Below are 18,078 nucleotides of genomic sequence, written 5' to 3'. Positions count from 1 at the left end.
ACCCGGGCGCATATCACTTGTTAAATCTGCGGATTCGTCCGGCTCTTGAGATTATCCAAAAGTTTATTAAACATGATTTGTTAGATATCACTTTCCCAGAGAACGGGACGACACCCTACCAGGAAGAGAACAAAAGATAAATAATTTTTCGAAGCAGGACATCATGATTCAAGAACGACAAGTCCTCTCCATAAGAAAGAAAGAAAAAAGACCAAAGGAGGTACATATCTCTGATATGGTTGAGCATATATTCACGAGGTTCATATGTCTCCACCTGTCTTCTCAAACGAAAATAAAGTGTCCGTACACAACGATCTGTGTCTTTTCAGATGGTACATTTTTCGAATGCTGCTAACTGTGCTAGGTGATTGAGTGCGAAGCGATTCGCCACAGGATGCTCAATCGCTCAGGGTGGCTTGTGCCAAGCAAAGTACGTAGTCGAGAAAATCCATTTGTTTGCTGCGGACGACAGGACCCGGCCGCGGGTAGTGCCCGATCTTTGACAGATCGAAGAAGCGTCAGTGTCACGAGTCACGACGATCCGGCGAAAGCCGCGACTGCGATGCGGCGGCTGGACGAGCACTACGTAGACGGAGAATAAAATGACCATGCCATACACATACACATTCGCCTGTCAGTCTGTCGCGTTCGATCGTCCCGCTCGGCCTACGTATGGCTATTCCTGGGTCAGTGCTCAGCAGTGGTGTAGTTTGCAGGATGAATAGATATCACGGCGCAATTTCGCGCCGTTGCTGTGCTCGATTCGTCGCGCAATTTTGACGTGATAGAAGATGACCGCTCTGAGCTATCAGGCGATGGGGCGATCGATGGTGGCTTTGGTTGGCGACTCGATGTGCAAGTTGTGTGCATGCCTGAGAGAGAATGACGGAGCACCGGAATTTGTTCTTGCATGTTACAGTACATGTCGATGTTGCACGTCCCGATCGGGTGCCCAGGAGTGGCTTCCAGGCGCGCCATCGTGTCGTTTGGTGTGGTGTGGACGGTGGTGGCTTTGCTGCCTAGAGGGTGTTTCTTGTGCTCCTGTTTGCATAACCGGCAGTAGTGCGCTCTTAATTTTTGATCTTTTTATGGTTTGGTATGAAGCGGTTCCACATCTTCAGCAGCGCATGGTCGAGATATTGCGGACGCGCAGCACACGGTTTAATAAGTACCCGTGCACCTGTGTATTTCATGCTACTATGCGAATATTAAAAAGAGTAATTGTTGCTTAAAGTCTTGCCTTAAGGAAACGAAATACGCCTTGTTCATCGGAACGGAAGGAGTGTGGTCATCACACGGTACGGTTATGTACTCTCGTTGGCTCGTTGCCTCTCAGCTCGGCGACGCGGAGAAAGTGGACACAGAATGATAACTGGGATGATTGTGTGCTTCAGTAGGCAGTTTCTCATTGGCGGCCTACCTTTCTCCACTCGAGCAGCGTACGAGCTTACCTTGCGGGAAGACTCAGTGGACCTCCACTCCATCCCTATTTGGTCTTCGCGTGTTTCCACTAGGGTTAAGATCTTCGCTTGGCTCCTGTCTCGAGGTCGGCTAAACTGTAAAGCAAACCTCCTGCACAAGCATATTGTTTCTGACGCCATATGTCCAAGATGTGGGCTCGATGGAGAAGACACCACGCACATTTTTCTCAGCTGTCCCCCAGCGCGGCGCATCTGGCTCAGGCTAGGCTTCACCCCCAACGGCGGCATTGAGGATCTTTGGGACTGCCCCATTCCAGCTGCCACGGACCACCAGGTCTGGAACTCGGTGCTGCTCATCATTCTATAAAAAATATGGAACTCTCGAAATGCCATGACTTTCAGGCAGCAGGACCACCACAGCATCACCACCTCGAGAAACATATTACAAGATCTTATGCTCTGGACTCATCGAATGAGAAAGCCAGAAGAAAAACAGGCTGCCTCCTCGTGGCGTTCTTACATGCCCTCACGATTACACGTGCTTATATAATTCACCTCTTTGTAATCACTCATACGATGGATTGCAAAGCTTGAGAAAATATATTCATGTGGGGAGCTCCCCCCCCCCCCCCCCAGCCCCCCGCTTTTTTCAAAAAAAAAGGTAGGCGGTTTCATATTTAGCGCTTATAGCGTCAGTTATTACCGTTTGGATACATAAGACTAGCCACAGTGGGAGTAACTTCAGCAGTAACATCGAGTCCAACTCAACAACTTTGCTTATGTGGCAATGAGTTAATGAGGAGAGAGGTAGTTTGAATAACTTAGCTATTTACTGTAACATTACATGTCCCAATGCAATATGAGTCTATAACCTAATAAATGAGGCTTTGCATGTTACCATACTTATATTACTACCCACTATGAAAGGTAGTAACATAGTCTAAGGATATGCGTATATTACTAGTGTATGTTACTCTCCATTGTGGCTAGTCTAACACACACGCCCTTCTATTTACTACTAGTAATTGCGTACGTGCTGAGCGCTATGATTGGAGTAGCCTCAGTCGTAGGATTAGCATGATTTGATGGATAGAATTTGTTGGCTCTGCACTCGTGTTTCTTTTTACATCAGCCCAGATGATTACTGTTCGGCTAGTACACTGTCTGGGAACATAAAAAATGGCTGAAAACTACCAGTAGACTTCAAAAGAGGGTGCCCGTAGACTTCAAAACTGCGAGTAGACGGGCAGAAAATAGGACCCGTCGTTAAGACCCAGTTGCACAAATCGGTGGGTCCTATTCCCCATGTGCGCAACTGGGCTTAATGCTTAATGGCGGGTCCTATTCCCCGCATAGGGCACGGAATACCGGGGCCTCCTATATGTCGCTTATTGCGGCAAGGAGTTACGGTTTTGCATAGAGCGTAGCTTACCTGGGCCGGCCCACATGTGGTGGCTCCACTTCGCGAGGTCAAAATCGCAAAAACAGTTAGCGATAGGCATCAAACCCACCACTTGTAGATGCACACGCCGCGCTAGCCACTAAGACTGCCTCGCCCAAGTGGAAGAATTACAACGGAAACTTAAAGAAACAAACAGCGGCGACAAAACTTAAAAACCAGTTCGCGAAATTTCCAAATAAACGTTTGTAAACATTTTTTGAAAAACAAGAACAAAAGTGTAAACCTGAACGTTTTTTCAAATTACAAACAATTTTTTACAAAACTCAAAATATTCTTCAAAATTTCCCCAAACATTTTTTGAATTGGCGAACAATTTTTGAAAACTTGAACAATTTTTTGAATTTGTGAACTTTGGAAAATGAGAACATTTCTTGAAGTTCCCGGATATTTTTTTAATTTGTGAACAAATATTGAAAACCTGATTTTTTTTAAATCCTTGAATTATTAGTTTTTTAACTAAATTTTATTTTTCTGAAATTCCAAACTTTTTGAATTTTCAATTGTTTTGAAATTACGCATTTTTAAAATTCTAAGTTTTTTTGTAATTTCTGAATAATATTTTAAAACAGAAACATTTCAAAAATGTGAACAAAATTTGGAAATTCCAGAATTTTTTTTGAAAAACAGAAAATAGCTTTGAAAAGGAAAAAAAGGAAAGGTGAAAGAAAGTAAAAAGGCAAGAAAAGAAAAAAGAAACAGCAAAAAGAAAACAAAAAACCAAAAATAAGAGAAATAAAATAAAAATGAAAAGAAACTGCAAAAGAAAAAACCAGTTCAGGGACACGGATACTTGCTCGCTTCTGCGAAACAGCAACAACTTGTCGCAAAGAGCGGCAAATAGGGTTTTCTTGGAATACAGACCAAACACACACCCTGGCGACTATGCCTGCTTTATGGATCGGCCAATTCCCAATTTCCTCCTCACCTATTTTGGGAAAACCTTCCCTGAATCAGTTTTTCTTTATGTGTTTATTATTTTTCTCATATACGTTTTTTAAAATGATTCTCAAATAGTTTTTGAGTTTTGTAAAATTCTTTATGTGTAGGAACTTTTTTCAAATCTGAGAACGTTTCCTAAAATTTTAGAACATTTTTAAATTTTGGGTACATTTTCTATTATTGAATATTTTGGAATATTAGAATATTTATGAAATTCAAGAACATTTTTAGAAATGTAGGAATATTTTTTAAATTCATGATTTTTTTATAAATTTTGAACCCTTTTGATATCCATGAACTTTTAAAAAAATTGTGAACACTATTAAAGTGTGTGCACTTTTTTAAACCGCCTGTTTGTTTTAATTTGTGAACATTGTTAGAAATCCCGGAATTTATTTTTAATCCGTGAAAATATTTAAAATAATATTGTTAATATTTATTAAGATTTTTTCATATCTAGTAGCCTTCTTTTAACTCAAGAGCATTTTTGAAAGTTGAAATATTTATGAAGTTTGAAAGAAATTCAAATTTCTGACCAGTTTTTGAAATGTAGAACATTTTTCAGAAGCCCACACACTTTACAAGAAGCAAAATAAAAACTAAAACAAAAAATAAAAAAATAAAAAGCAGGGACCCCGCTCAACAATGGTCTGGCCAAAAGCGCTTGGGTGGGGGGAGATGTGGGGGTGCGCGTTTTGCTGCCCTCGTGCCATGCTATGCCACGAGACCTATGTCTCGCTTATAGCGAGGCGGTAGCTTCTCTCGCGTCGAGACGGTAGCTTCTCTAGCTTCTCTCGCATCGAGGCCAGCCAATATAAACGCACCCTTCAGCGAGATTAGCGTATGTCCACAAATTCCTGGAGTTCAAACAACCTACGCTAATGGGCTATGCCACTAGACCTATGTCTCGCTTATAGCGAGACTGTAGCTTCTCTCGCTGAAGGGTGCGTTTATATTGGCTGGCCCATTAGCGTATGTTTGCTCGCTGCCGCTCGTTGTAGGTTTTATCCGGTTTCCTTAATGGTTTTCTTCATTTCTTTTTGGGTTTTCACAGACTTTTTGTATTCTTCCTTTTTCTCTTTGTTTTTCTGTGGTTCTCTTTTCTATCTCGGTTTTTTGGGTTTATTTGTTTCCTTTTATCTTTTGCACTACTTTTCTCTGGTTTTCTGGTTTTCTTTTGTTTCTTTATTTGGTTCCTTTCCTTTTTCTTTTCTTTTTTTCCACACATGTCTACATTTTTCTTACACGTTTTAAAAAAAATATGTTTTGATGTCTAATCTTTTTGGACACATCGTAAATTTTTATTATATATTTGATACTTTTTTATACATGTTTAATATTTTATATACACACGTTTCATATTTTGCAAATACATAATTAACAATTTTAAAATATATATTTTTGGATGTCTACTTTTTCCGTACAGATGATACATTTTGTGTATACATGAGGAAAATATTGTATGCACACATTTAACAATTTTCCAAGTACATGATTAACATTTTTGAAAACTTATATTTCTTGATGTCTACTATTTTCATACATATTCTACATTTGAACATTGGAAATATTTCTTCTATACACATTTAATATTTTTTAAATACACGATTGGAATTAACAAATTATGTTAAATTTTTGTAATATATATATATATATATATATATATATAGTGTTACTATTCATCACCCAGGGTGCAGAATAAGTTATTCTTCACCCGAGGTAATCTTACGATCATTTCATAATTAAATTATGTTTCGAATTCAAATAGTTACATTCCTATTGATTCACTACGTAAAATTTGACATAAGAAAATAAAAATATAGATCATAAGACAAGAAAATTTGCAGTTTATGTGTATTTTAGACTATGTTTTTACGTTTGTAATTTTACATAATATAAAAAAAAATTTACGGCAATTATATATTTTCTTACGGTCCCTTTTTGCGTCGGAAATAAGACAAAACTTACTGAACGTAAAATTATGGTGCATTGATGATAAAATAGAGAAGGGTGAAAAATAATTATTTCTCACTTAGGATGACGAATAGCATGATCCTAGTGTTAATATTCATCACCCAGGGTATATATACACCCTGGTCGATCGACCGAGCCAGACCTTACACCCAACCAAGCCGCCACCGTTCTGCGATTGGAAGAAAGGCCCATCCCTCGCTGTAAATTTACATCAGGGGCGAGGTAATTTTACCTTTTATGTGTTGACTCAGAACACAACCCACCTCTCCGTCCTTTTCTAATCTGCTGCGAACAGTTTTTGATACAATACTTTTTAGAAAGCTGCGAACGGTTTTGGGACTAACGACGGCGAACGGCGGCGGTGCTCAACGTTGCCAGGTTGGCTAGGTCTTGGACGGCGCCCGTGGTTGGTGATGGCGGTGCAGGCTTAGCGGCGTGGTACTCGGTGGCAGTTGGTGGCCTCGGCGGTGTGGTGAGCTCTCCGGTTCCTCGGTGACGGGCAACGCAGCGGGTTATATCGACTGCGACCGCTTCGTGCTCTGCCCCGGCCACGACGCCGCCGCTCCATATCGCGAACTACGACGGCATCACGGTAAGCTCTCCACACTTTGGTTTTTTGCCCGGATTTATGCCCCTGTCTTTTTCCTCCTGTCCTCACCCAATCCATTGAGGAACTTAAGCATAATCGTGGGCATGTCTTGCCGGTTGTGGCGGCTGCCATGGTGCGAGGGTGAGTCCCTTCACAGATTCGGCGTGTATTGAACAATTGGTGCATCCCTGTGCTAGGTTCCTGAAGTTTTACTGGTTTCAATTTGGGTGCACAAGTTTTGGTATGGCCTTTGGCAGATTTGATAATATGCGCCTTCTTCCTATATCAACCAAGATTGAACAATTGCATGGCCGTGGTGATCTGGTCCACGAGATAGATGACTAGATGTTGGGGGCAAATAAAGAAGAGCTTCTCTCCAGATCTGACCTACGCAGTCCTACTAATCTCCAATCTTCCATAAATAGAGCTACCAATGCGTTTGTGTCTAATGACTCCTCAGGTTCAGTGCCTTTTGTATAATTACTCCTCAATTTAGCATGCCCATATGCTGCATTTTCTATCTGCCGTGGTCCATCGAATGTTAGTTGTTAGATTAAGAAATAAGAGCTACTTAGTGTAATCATTATGGATCTATGTAGGTTTGAGGTCTCTGGATCTTGAATTAGGCAATAAAACGTGGGTTGTAAGATAATTGGGTTCATAAATTGGTCTTGGGATTTATAATTTTGTTTTTTGAATTGGAACCTCATGATTCCATGACTTAAACTGGCTCAGCAACATCGCTGGCCAAGAGTACAGATACATCGTTCGGCAGGTCGTCCAACCACAGCCGGTGGGGCACCTGACCACTACTACCCATTGCAGCAAGGGCGTTGGCTACCTTATTACAATCACAAGGAGTAAAAGAAAACATCACATTGGTGAAGTTCAACCGAATAAACATCACATTGGGATTTATATTAGCTTCAAGAGTAACAGTTGAGCTCAAAGAAGACGAAGCAAACATTATAACTAGTACTGAGATGAGAAGTATCTCAGGTCTGTAGTTGCAGAATCAGGATGGATATTATAATGGATTTTCCCATTTGAATTGGGTTTCAAAGATGAGTTGTCGCGATATGTAAGTTTTATCTTCTTTTATTTAAAACATATAGGGTAATTAGTATTACTTCTATATTTCAGTCCACTTAAACTCTTACTGATTTATTCCAGTTTCTGTTTTTACAAACAATGGTTTAAGATGAGCTCAAGATGAGCTCAAGCCTAATCCTTTAGTTTAGATCGTATTACTTTTCTCAGATTCCGTGGTCCAGTTTTGGTTTGCGTTGCTCCAAACCTAGCACTTGCAGTTGCTTGTTTCAGAAATCCAAGTTATATGTCAGATTTCGGCCGTCGAGGTAAATCCTTCCAGCTGATGCCTATTATCATTATGTGCTTAATTACTACATGTGCAGTCGTCTCATAATTATTGCGACCCTAATTTTTATGGAATTTTCCTCCATTCAGCCTTTTTAATTTCCTTCAGAAATACATTCAGCTTGTTTGGGAGGGTACACTTATAAGGATTTGTGTATAAAAGGTTAATGTTCTAAAGACGCTCTTGCTGCAATACAACGTTGGCATGTAATGTGCTTAGCTATATTGCTAACCAATGACTAGTTATGCATCTCTTCATGTGAAAAAAAGAGGAAAACATGGCTTACTTTCTGCATGCGTGTGGCCAAGGCATAATTTCTGATCCATCATAGAATGGATATTTTTTCTTCTAATCATGTGAGGCCTTTGTTGCTACCAAAATAGAATACATATATCAACCATTTACTACTAAAACAATAATCATATTTATCGACTTTCTACTTTGTACTGAAGCTTACCAATTTAACATCTGTTTTGGTACATTCTTGAAACAAACATAATTTTATGTTTCTTGCCCAGCCATTGTTTCTATACGGATCCATATCAACATTTTTTGCTTCAGATTCATATAAACTGTAAGGCATTGCTTTTTGTCTTCTTTAACATGTTTTCTTGTCTTTCAGAGGAATCCACTCAAATATGACTAATTTGTTTCCTTTCGCCTTTTACTACTCTACTACTGCCAGATATATTTATTTTCCATTTTTTACTTATTTATCTACAGATTATCTGCATGATTTTCCATCAATTGCATAACCAGTCTGCTGTTGAGTATTTTGATTTTGTCATTGGGTAGCTGCAAGCGAGTCGTTACTGCTGAAACTCTACCTAGAAGCTATATTGTTTTGGCAGGCAATGGTACCCAGGTAGATGGACTAGCTGCTTGCTCCGTGCCCGTTCTAGTGCACGCTACATCATATATAGATGTACATAGTTCAGGGAATGAGAAGTCAATACATGCATGACCGAATCTGGAGGTAGGCACCAAGACCCAGTAAAGAACAACTCCTGATGGGTTGTAATCCATCGCCTCCTCCAGCGACTCCTGCTGATCAGCGGTAATGAGCAGCCACGGCGGAGGAAGCCCCAACAAATGGAATGGCGCTTCAACCACACTCTGTGACGTGCAAGTGTCAGCCGCCTGCAAAATGATGCTCTTGGCACAGAACTGTGAAAATTAGAGCTTTTGGGGGGTTCCTGGGTTAGTAGTGTTGCGCTTTTGATCCGTTCCATCTCTTAGTGTGGTGGATTTAATGATTTTTAGCCATTAAAATATATCAGAACGAATTATGATGCATTTGATTGTGTCAATTACATGGGGACTGCAGAGTAGTATGAGTATCATTAGTGTAATTTGTACAGCAACAGTAGTTCATATCGTCAAGACAATGTACTTACATGTTAACTCCCTCTCACTTTTAGTTGTTTGAAAGTACTCCCTCCGTCCCATAATATAAGAGAGTTTTTAAACGCTCTTATATTATGGGACGGAGGGAGTTGGTAGCTCCAGCTTGAATTGCATAACCGAAAGATTTGAGTACAATTATCCACATTTTTTATGGAGAAAACTTTCAGTGTTATTGACATGGCTCATGGTGTAAAATGTAAAAGTATGATTTTGTTTGACTGGGTACGCTGGTTGTAAAGGCCTTCCTTAAACCTACTTTGTGTAGTTTCTCCTGCTGAGTATGTATGATTTATAATAGCTTGTCCTTATGGATGGTAACAAAGCTGCAGTACCGCCAATATGACATTGCACCATTATCTTCTTGAAGTGTTCTAGAAGATGGACATTCAAAAGTATGAAGGCTATGGTGATTTCAGCTATTTCACATTTGTTAGATGCATAATTCCACATGCGACGATTGCTCCTACATGATAATTATTGTAGAATGGAATTTGTTTTTATGTTTATATTTAAGTTGGTATTAGAGCAAAAATTAATAATTAAGTTAGCAGATCATAATATTTTGTACCATCACACACCGACCCTTGGCCTTAACTTCCGTGCTAAGCCGCAAGTAAATTTGCATGGACATTTTTCCTATGTTGGCCGACAACAGTTTTTCCAAGTCTGTATCTCTATGAAATAAAATTTTGAAACGAAGCCTTATCCAAAAAGAGAAGTCAGGAACGTCCCGTAACACTACGACAACATCAATACTGAGACTTTGATACGCTAATAGTCCCTCAACATGCAGCATGTAGCTTACTTGCATGCAAGTCGTAAAATTACCTCACTCCCTTTTGTTTACGGTGGGAAACCAACCCCTTTATCCATGCTATAATTTTACCTCAAGAGCTTTGCTTCTTACGGCTTCAATTTCTGTCCGTGTGATTGGACTGGGGTGAGGAATAAAAATTCCTCACCCAGGATGACGAATAGCGCGACCCTATGCGTTGGGTGGGGGACGAGATAGGGGTGGGTGGGGGACGAGAAATTGGCCTCCTGTGCGTTGGCCCGACCCATTTAGGCAGGCGCTCCTTAAGTGGAGAGCTGCGAATCTGTCTCGCGTGAAGCTAGACTAGGAGCTCTCGCGTTTAACCATGATTTCAGAAATGGAGAAAGCTTGTAAATTAATCACATGATTTCTGCTTCGCACGAAAAATAACTTTACACCAATTCTGAGTAGTAGTACTGTTATTACTAAAACACAGAAGTTTTCACTGGTTTTGCACAGGTCAAGTCTTGAACGATGTGCTTTAAGATCTGTGCATCCACTGAAAGGGCAACATCGCCTGCCAAATTTACCAGGATTGTACCAGTAATTATACATATAATAATTAACTAAGTAAATAAAGGGTGTGCCAAAGCTAGACTGAAGTAATTATACAGTGCACCACTGACTACATGCTTCTAACAGAGGAGGGATTAGTTTGTGATTTGGCTCAAAGGCCCAAAACTGAAGGACAAATCCCAGACTAATCCGTCTTGTCCAAACGACCCCAGGAGCTAGTACTACTACTAAACACGAGCGACTCATAGTGTCACGGGTGTTTGACGTCTTGGGTGTAGATGTAGTCCGTGTGGATCTCCTCCCATCTCGTCGGATCACGCTGCAGCTGTCCCCTCTTGGCACCTGCGTCGCTGCCTTCCTCAACGGGCGGTTCCTGCAGCTCGATCAAGATTACACGAGCACATCAGTTATAACAGATTGCAGAGCATCTGGGGAGGAAAAAAAGAGTTATACAGCTATACTACACTCAACTTGCATGTTTATATATGCTTGCCTAGATAATCAAGAAGCATGAGGATGCATGCATGTCAGCATGTGGTTACCATCGCATCAAGAATGGTGTTGCTGCTCCGGGCAACAGAGACAAGAAGAATATGTATATAACATACTTATGCTGTTCTCAACGCATATGCATGCTGCATGCGTGCTTGTAAAGCAACTACGGAAATGGTTCAGAGAGAAGTCGTTTGCTCACCGGGGTGGCTCCGCCGTGGCCGCCATGGCTCTGCTTGTGCCTCTCCTTCTGCACCACCGCCCCTACGAGATTCCTGGAGCGGACATCTCGGGTCAGCAGCAGGAGAGCAAGGCATACAAGGCAGAGCCGCACCGTGGCCGCGCTTCTTGGATGCATCGTCGATCCTCTCTCAGGAAAGAGGGGAACCGTTGCTCTTCTTCTAATCTCTCTTCCTTTGCTTCTCTGCTGCTACGATGGTCAACACATGAGCAGGAAGAACTTATTTATAGGCAACGGGAGAGGCGTCGAGTTTCTTGGGGAAACAGCTACGTGCGCAATGCGCATGCACTGGCTCGGTTGTGATGATGCTGTAGCAGCAGTAGTAAAACCGAAGTTTGATGCGTGTGCCGCCTTCCTTGGGGCGCTGAAATGGCCCGACAGCCCGTCCACCCGGCAGTACTTCGTGTCGCCGCTTTGTTCATATATATACTCACATTTTGCAAACATTAGGCTGGTCATAGTAACATCGAAAAAGCATTGTAGAGACCGAGCTCCACATAGCTCTTTATTTTTTTTTCAGCGAAAATAGTATTTTCACACATTGAAAAAATCTGAAAAAAAGTCTATACATACATGTGTATTTGTATTATACACGTATGAAATTTCATGAACATATATGTTTTCATGTAGTGTATATGAAAAAGATAAATACACAGATTAATATAGGCTATATCTTTGTTGTTTTTATGTCAGATATTTATTTTTTTGTGTAGCACGCAAATAACTGAATTACATGATGAAACTTTTTACCTACTTGACAACCATGCATATGTATTTGTATAAAAAATTGATATTTTTTGAAACTTTTAAGTATATTTTGAATTTTTTTGGCAAAACGGGCTCAATGGAGCCCGGCCTCTGCAACGCCGTACTCGGAGTAACATATACTAGTATCATGCATATAATACTAGTGTATGATACTACATTCATAGTGCATAGTATCATAAAGTAGTATCATAGTGGTCTCATTTATTGCCATGCATGACACATAGTAACATAACATTTATTATGTTATGGTATCTACCTATGTTACTATGATCCTCTCTTTTTTCTTTAATTTCCTGCCACATAAGCATGTTTGCGAGTCCCAAGTATATGATACTAGTTATGTTACCCCACTATGGCCAGCCTTATTCGGGGGCGAGTAGTTGAAACTGTAGCCATTGATTTGCTGTCGGTTTTGTTTACTCCTCAATTCTAAAACACTTTAGCCATGTTTTTAGACGTTCAAAAATGACCCAGCAGTGCTCACATTTGTGTAAAAAAAACACTTGACTACAGTAGCGTTTGTGAATGTTGACTCTGCAACAGTGTGATTCATTGGCCGACCAACGCCCACCACACGTCCAAGGCACTGTAAAAAGAAAAACAATGTGGTTGACCAGGTGGAGATACGGGCGACGGGAGACACGAGCGAGGAAGACGAGAAGCGAAGCGTAAATGGTGTGGGACGCCGCGCCTGATTTGATTTGCGTCGATCGGGAGCGTCGCGCCGAGAGGCTAATCAATGGGCCGCCCGTGCAAAGTCAAACCTCGAACCTTACGCAGGTAGGCTATGGCACTGTGCGCGATGGAGCTGGTGGTTCCATTCCCTTCCATGGATCTCCTTGCAGCTGGCTTGCGGGGTGCCGTCGTCGGGAACCGGCCGCCGTGCTCTCCCACGGGGGACCGGTTTAGCACATGTCTATGCATCCTGCACGCGCGGATGCATGCATGCATGCCATGCTATGACAATGTCACGTGTGACTACCTACGAATTTGTAACACTCGGAGCAAATGAGTACTCACTATATTGAGCAAGATGTTCATCCTCATCTTGCTATTCTTCGATGCATAACCAAGGCACGGTGAGACTGATGAGTACTCACTATATTGAGCAAGATGCTCATTCTCATTTTGCTTAAAGCTCATAATGTGGATCCTCGTTTGGATTAGCTCAGCTGGAGGATAATATTTTGAAAAGCTTCTTTGCAAGATTTCATATGTTAATACTACAACTATGAGACTCAGATCCACCCCCTCTCGCCCCCACGTCGCTGCGACAGGGGCGACTCAGGCAGCCAACCCTAGGCGTCGTCGGTGTGTTGTGCGGCCGCCAAGAAAGGTGGCGGCGAGGATCTGGCACCCTCGGCCTCCCTCGAGGTGCTCTGACTCCGTGGCGGCGACTACGACTGGTGGGTGGATGCCTGGTATATCAAGCGGTGTCAGGAGGTACTGGTCGTCCTCCTCGGTCGCAGGGGCAACGAGGCGGCGGTAGGTGGTGGCGGTGGTGCGGGCACCTCGATGGTTTCTGACTCCGATCTGGTGGCCCCGTACTCAACTTCCATGTCGTCCTCCTGCCAAATCTAGCCCACGATGGCCTTCTGCTGCCAGTAGGGATGGGCATATTAACCAAGAATCGATGTACCGAACCGAAAGAATCGGAACCGAAACCGAAAAAAATCGGTTCCTATTTCGGTTGTCAGGGTTACAAAAATGGGGTAGGCCCAAGTATATGATTGGCCCTTTAGTGGCCCAAGTCTCGTATAAAATACGGTCTAGAAAGCAATGGACCAAGGGGCTCAATCGTTGGCCCATCAAAGAAAAGGAGGATGGCATGAGACCACACTAAGTCCCAATAGTTGGATACCAAGCCACCCGACTATCGACCACCGGGCACTCGGCCGGAGACAAAGGGAGTAGTCGGCTATGTCATCAGTCGGTGGCTACCTAGGATATGTCTCGGCCACGATGTCATAATAGTGGAAGTTACCCAACAGTGGAATAATCTAGTTAAATACGACAGTTACCAGTAGTAAATGCCATGAAATAGTCGGCCACACCAAAGGCGATGAATAGCATTAATACCATTCCATTATGTACCCCTACCTGGTGCACTCTATATAAGTGACTAGGAAAGCCCCGAGTTGAAGGTTGTACAAACTCACATTGTACCTTATGCCAGGAGAAAAGAGCATCACAGGAGTAAGATATTACCTCCACGACAGAGGGCCTGGACCTGTATAAATCCTTGAGCGTACTCCCGACCTCATCGTTCACTAGATACGTTTTCCACTACATTTATACCCCGTAGTATTGTCAGGTTTACATCCATGAAAGTTGACGCCCACCGTGGGGCAAGCGTCTAACGATGATATGGTACGTTTGGCTTCGACGTCATCGATTCTAACTGGCAACATTCGCTTTGGGGTCCTTGAGTCCCCCATTGACGGTTCGACATGACATCCCGATGCCGCATTGAACAGTGTCGGCCTACCAACTCGCAGGAGCATCCACTACCGAGCAACCGACTCGGGAGTGTTGGCCTTGCAGCTCCCATCATCATACCAGTCGGCGTCACTAGAAGCGATTCAGAAAATCTCGTCCTCAGTTACATCATCTTGCGAGCAGAATCATGGGCATGATGGAATCTGAATCCATTTATCCTTTCTTGGAGTCTGCCTTCGAGGGAGAAGAGAGTTGTGGATCACATGTTTCTATAGCAGAAGCCTTCATGGCTAGCATGCCAACGCCAGAGCCGATTCGTGGTAATAAGACTATGGCCAACCCGAGCACAACGTTTGGAGGGGGACGCAGCTGATAAGGACCCAGCCACCCGAGAACAACAGGAGGCGGCCGAGAGGATCCTTCACACCCCCCATTCCAGGTGATTCACTGGCTAAAAGGGCCCTTGAGGCCGCACGTCAGGAGACACTGGCAGAGTGCGCCTGGCTGGCTCAAATTGAGTACAACCTGATCCTCTGCGAGAAGGAAATGTTGGACAACAGTCAGCCACAACGCCCCAATGACCCTTCAGTCATCCGAAGAGGACGGGATTTGAACAATAACTTCGTAGTCGGAGGCCCAAGCAACCTCCAAATCCTTCGAACCCCGATTAATAATGTCCGTGTAGAGACCAGGCTGGCTGATGCTATCCGGCAACCTGGTGATGGAGTTGTCGCATATGGCATTCAACAATGCCCACCTTCCTGAAGGCGGCAGTCGCTCAGAACGAGCTCATATCACAATCTTGTGACCGGCTGGCGTCCCGCAGTCGGATACTGGGGGGTAGGTGGGGCGGAGATCCAAGTTCCCATCCTGGCATCGTCACATCATCCCTAGAGCGCTAGCCACAGGACCACCACTCGGATGGATGGAAGGTAAACTCGATCCCCTATCTGGCAGGAGGACCACTGGTGGCGGCATGATGATTATTCTCCACGACATAGGGATGATTCTCATGTGTCATGTGATGATCAGTCCCCTCTCAAGCACAAGAATGAGCTGCAAGGGTGGGACATGCTTCCACCGTGGCAACGCGGGTCACCTCCCCGCCGCTGCAGTGACTCTCCATGTAGCCGGGATGTGCATCCCCGCAGTCGTGATGATTCACCTTGTGGTCGGGATAGTTCACCCCGATTGCGGGATGATTGGCCACGCGGGCGGGATGAACATCCCCGCAAACGTGAAGACCCCCCTCGGTGCCATGAGGGTTCTCCCAGGCGTAGGGACGAGTACCCCAGGCACCGAGACAAACAACAACGTGACACACACGGGATCTTGGCACTAAGACGAGTGGCCCGCGCTCGGGTTGCACGCCACGCGGACGAGCACGATAGGCTGAGTGGATTGGGATCCTCGGGCCCATTGCGCTTCAGTCGACAAATACGAACGACACTCTTTCTTGAGCCATTCCAGATGGCCTCGGGTATTGGGAAGTATGATGGAAACACCAACCCAGAAACTTGGATGGCCGATTACCTTGTTGCTGTCCAAATTGGAGGAGGTGACAAGAATGTAGTCATGCGCAACCCGTCCCTTTACCTAGAGGGGTCAACCAAAGCTTGGTTGAAGAATCCGCCTGAATATAGCATTCATAGCTGAAGGGAATTTGAGGGGATCATCTTCGAGAACTTCGAGGGCACCTACAAGTGTCCCGGAGGGTACCAAGAGCTGATGATCTGTGTCCAACAACCAAAGGAATCCATTCAGGAGTACATCCAAAGATGGACCCAATTACGCAATTCCATGGAAGGCTTGTCGGAGGATAGGGCCATCCGTGCTTTTCAGCAGGGAGTGAGGTACACACACCTTAAGTTGAAACTCAGGACAAAGCTTACCTCCATGCGCCAGTTGATAGATATAGCCAACCAGTATGAAAACGGAGAAGAGGATGACAAGATCCGGCAGGGTGAACACCGTGGGCAGAGGACTGCTCAAAAAGGACAGAATAATCATAACAAACAGGGCGGAAAGAATAAACGCCGACAGCTGGACAACGATGGAGTCAGTGGAGTCGACTTGGTCGCAGCAATCAGTCGAGGGAAGAAAGGAGCCGTGCAAAAGAAGGAATGGATTTTGCGGAAGAAAGCCTTCAGCGATGACATTCTTGACAAGCCTTGTTGTCTCCACAGTAGTGAGCAATGGCCTGACGAAGCTTACCTCTGGCAATGTCGAGCCCTAAAAAGGTCTTCATCGCACATCATCACATCCTCCAGACTGTCCTCGGTCAAGCCAAGCTTCTTCATCATCTCTTCGACATTGCCCGAGCTAGATGCCGAACTATCCATGATCTCTTGCCCGACAAGTGAGATCCGCGGGCGGGGAGACCCTAATTCTCCTATCCGGGCGACCACGAGCACGGGGGCTTCAGATCGACGAAGAAAGAGGGCAGGGAAGGGGAGTTCTCTACGATGGCGGAGGCGCCGCCGAGAGGAAACACAACCCTAACGTGAGGTTATTTTTTCTTACCTGACTGGTCTACCCCGAAGTACTGATGTAATTTTGTCGCATTACTTGGTAAATTAGGCCGAATAAGTGGAAAATATTTAGGGTCAGAGGGTACTGAAATTATTCCTACTTCCACGATGTCCTGCTTTCCAAAGTCCAAACTATTTTCTTTTACAAATGATCTGTTTTAAATTGTCATGCATAATTTCGTATTTTGACCACAGATATGGTATTATTAATATGGCAAGGCGCAGATATATGTTTGAAGGCGCTCGTGGCCTAATGGATAAGGCATTTCACTTCTAATCAAAGGATTGTGGGTTCGAGTCCCACCGAGCGTGCACAGTTTTTCACATTTTGGAGACTTCTAAACATATTCAATCTATATAAAAGAAATTACTATTTTTTTATTTGCATCTGTTAATTCCTTTTGTCTTTCTTGGCGGGTTAATAATTTATTTTTCTCTTGTACCCCGCAAAAGTATTCTATTTTGTCTTGTAAACTCCTTGATCGGCCACAATACCCCCAGCTCCAAACCTCTTTTTTTTGTTAATTTTAATCTAAAAACATTACATAAACAACATGCCAGCTCCAAATCTCGTTGCAACAATTTTGGTGTACCACTTGCATCCTTTCGGTGTAGGAAAAAAAAGTGATGCAGAAGATTTTATCCTTGTTTTGTTAAATATATGAGTAACTTTTTCTTCGTTCTAATCAAAAAATATTATAAAACAACATGCCAGCTCCAAACCTCGTCTCAACAAATTTTGTGTACCACTTGCATCCTTTCGGTGTAAGAAAAAAAAGTGACGTAGAAGCTTTTATCCATGATTGTTCAGAAGAAGAAAAAATGTGTCGCAACAATTTTGATGTACCACTCCATCCCTTCGGTGTAAGACAAAAAGTGATGAAGAAGATTTTATCCATGATCGTTTTGTTAAATATATGAGTAATTGTTTCTTAATTTTAATCTAAAGTCTTTATAGAAACAACATGCCAGCTCCAAACCTCCACGCAACAAATTTGGTGTGCCACTTGCATCCTTTTGGTGAAAGCTTTTTTTTGACACAAAAGCTTTTACCCATGATTTTTTTGTTAAACATATGAGTATATCAATTTTAATAAAATAAAATAA

At 43.2% G+C, this 18,078-nt stretch overlaps 1 protein-coding gene and 1 non-coding gene across 2 annotated transcripts; one reads left to right on the top strand and one right to left on the bottom strand.

Moving 5' to 3' along the window:
* Positions 1 to 10,335: 10,335 nt before the first annotated feature.
* LOC125524892 (phytosulfokines 1-like) lies at positions 10,336 to 11,411 on the bottom strand. Its single transcript, XM_048689925.1, has 2 exons — positions 11,195 to 11,411; positions 10,336 to 10,873 (listed from the first exon to the last, which is right to left on the bottom strand). The coding sequence occupies exons 1-2, from the start codon at positions 11,348 to 11,350 to the stop codon at positions 10,751 to 10,753; spliced, it is 279 nt and encodes a 92-aa protein (XP_048545882.1). The 5' UTR covers positions 11,351 to 11,411; the 3' UTR covers positions 10,336 to 10,750.
* Positions 11,412 to 17,210: 5,799 nt separating this feature from the next.
* Positions 17,211 to 17,283, top strand: TRNAR-UCU. The gene has a single exon. It is a non-coding gene; the product is annotated as a tRNA-Arg (tRNA).
* The last annotated feature ends 795 nt before the right edge of the window (positions 17,284 to 18,078 follow it).

Source organism: Triticum urartu, chromosome 7 (assembly GCF_003073215.2).
Source record: "Triticum urartu cultivar G1812 chromosome 7, Tu2.1, whole genome shotgun sequence".
Classification (NCBI taxonomy): domain Eukaryota; kingdom Viridiplantae; phylum Streptophyta; class Magnoliopsida; order Poales; family Poaceae; genus Triticum; species Triticum urartu.
Note: the sequence above shows the minus strand (reverse complement) of the source record. Positions and strands in the feature narration are given on the sequence as shown.

Coding starts and splice junctions, on each gene's coding strand:
- LOC125524892 (XM_048689925.1), bottom strand. CDS start 11,350: ATGCATCCAAGAAGCGCGGCCACGGTGCGGCTCTGCCTTGTATGCCTT. Junction 10,874..11,194: donor GCCACGGCGGAGCCACCCCG/GTGAGCAAACGA, acceptor ATCGAGCTGCAG/GAACCGCCCGTTGAGGAAGG.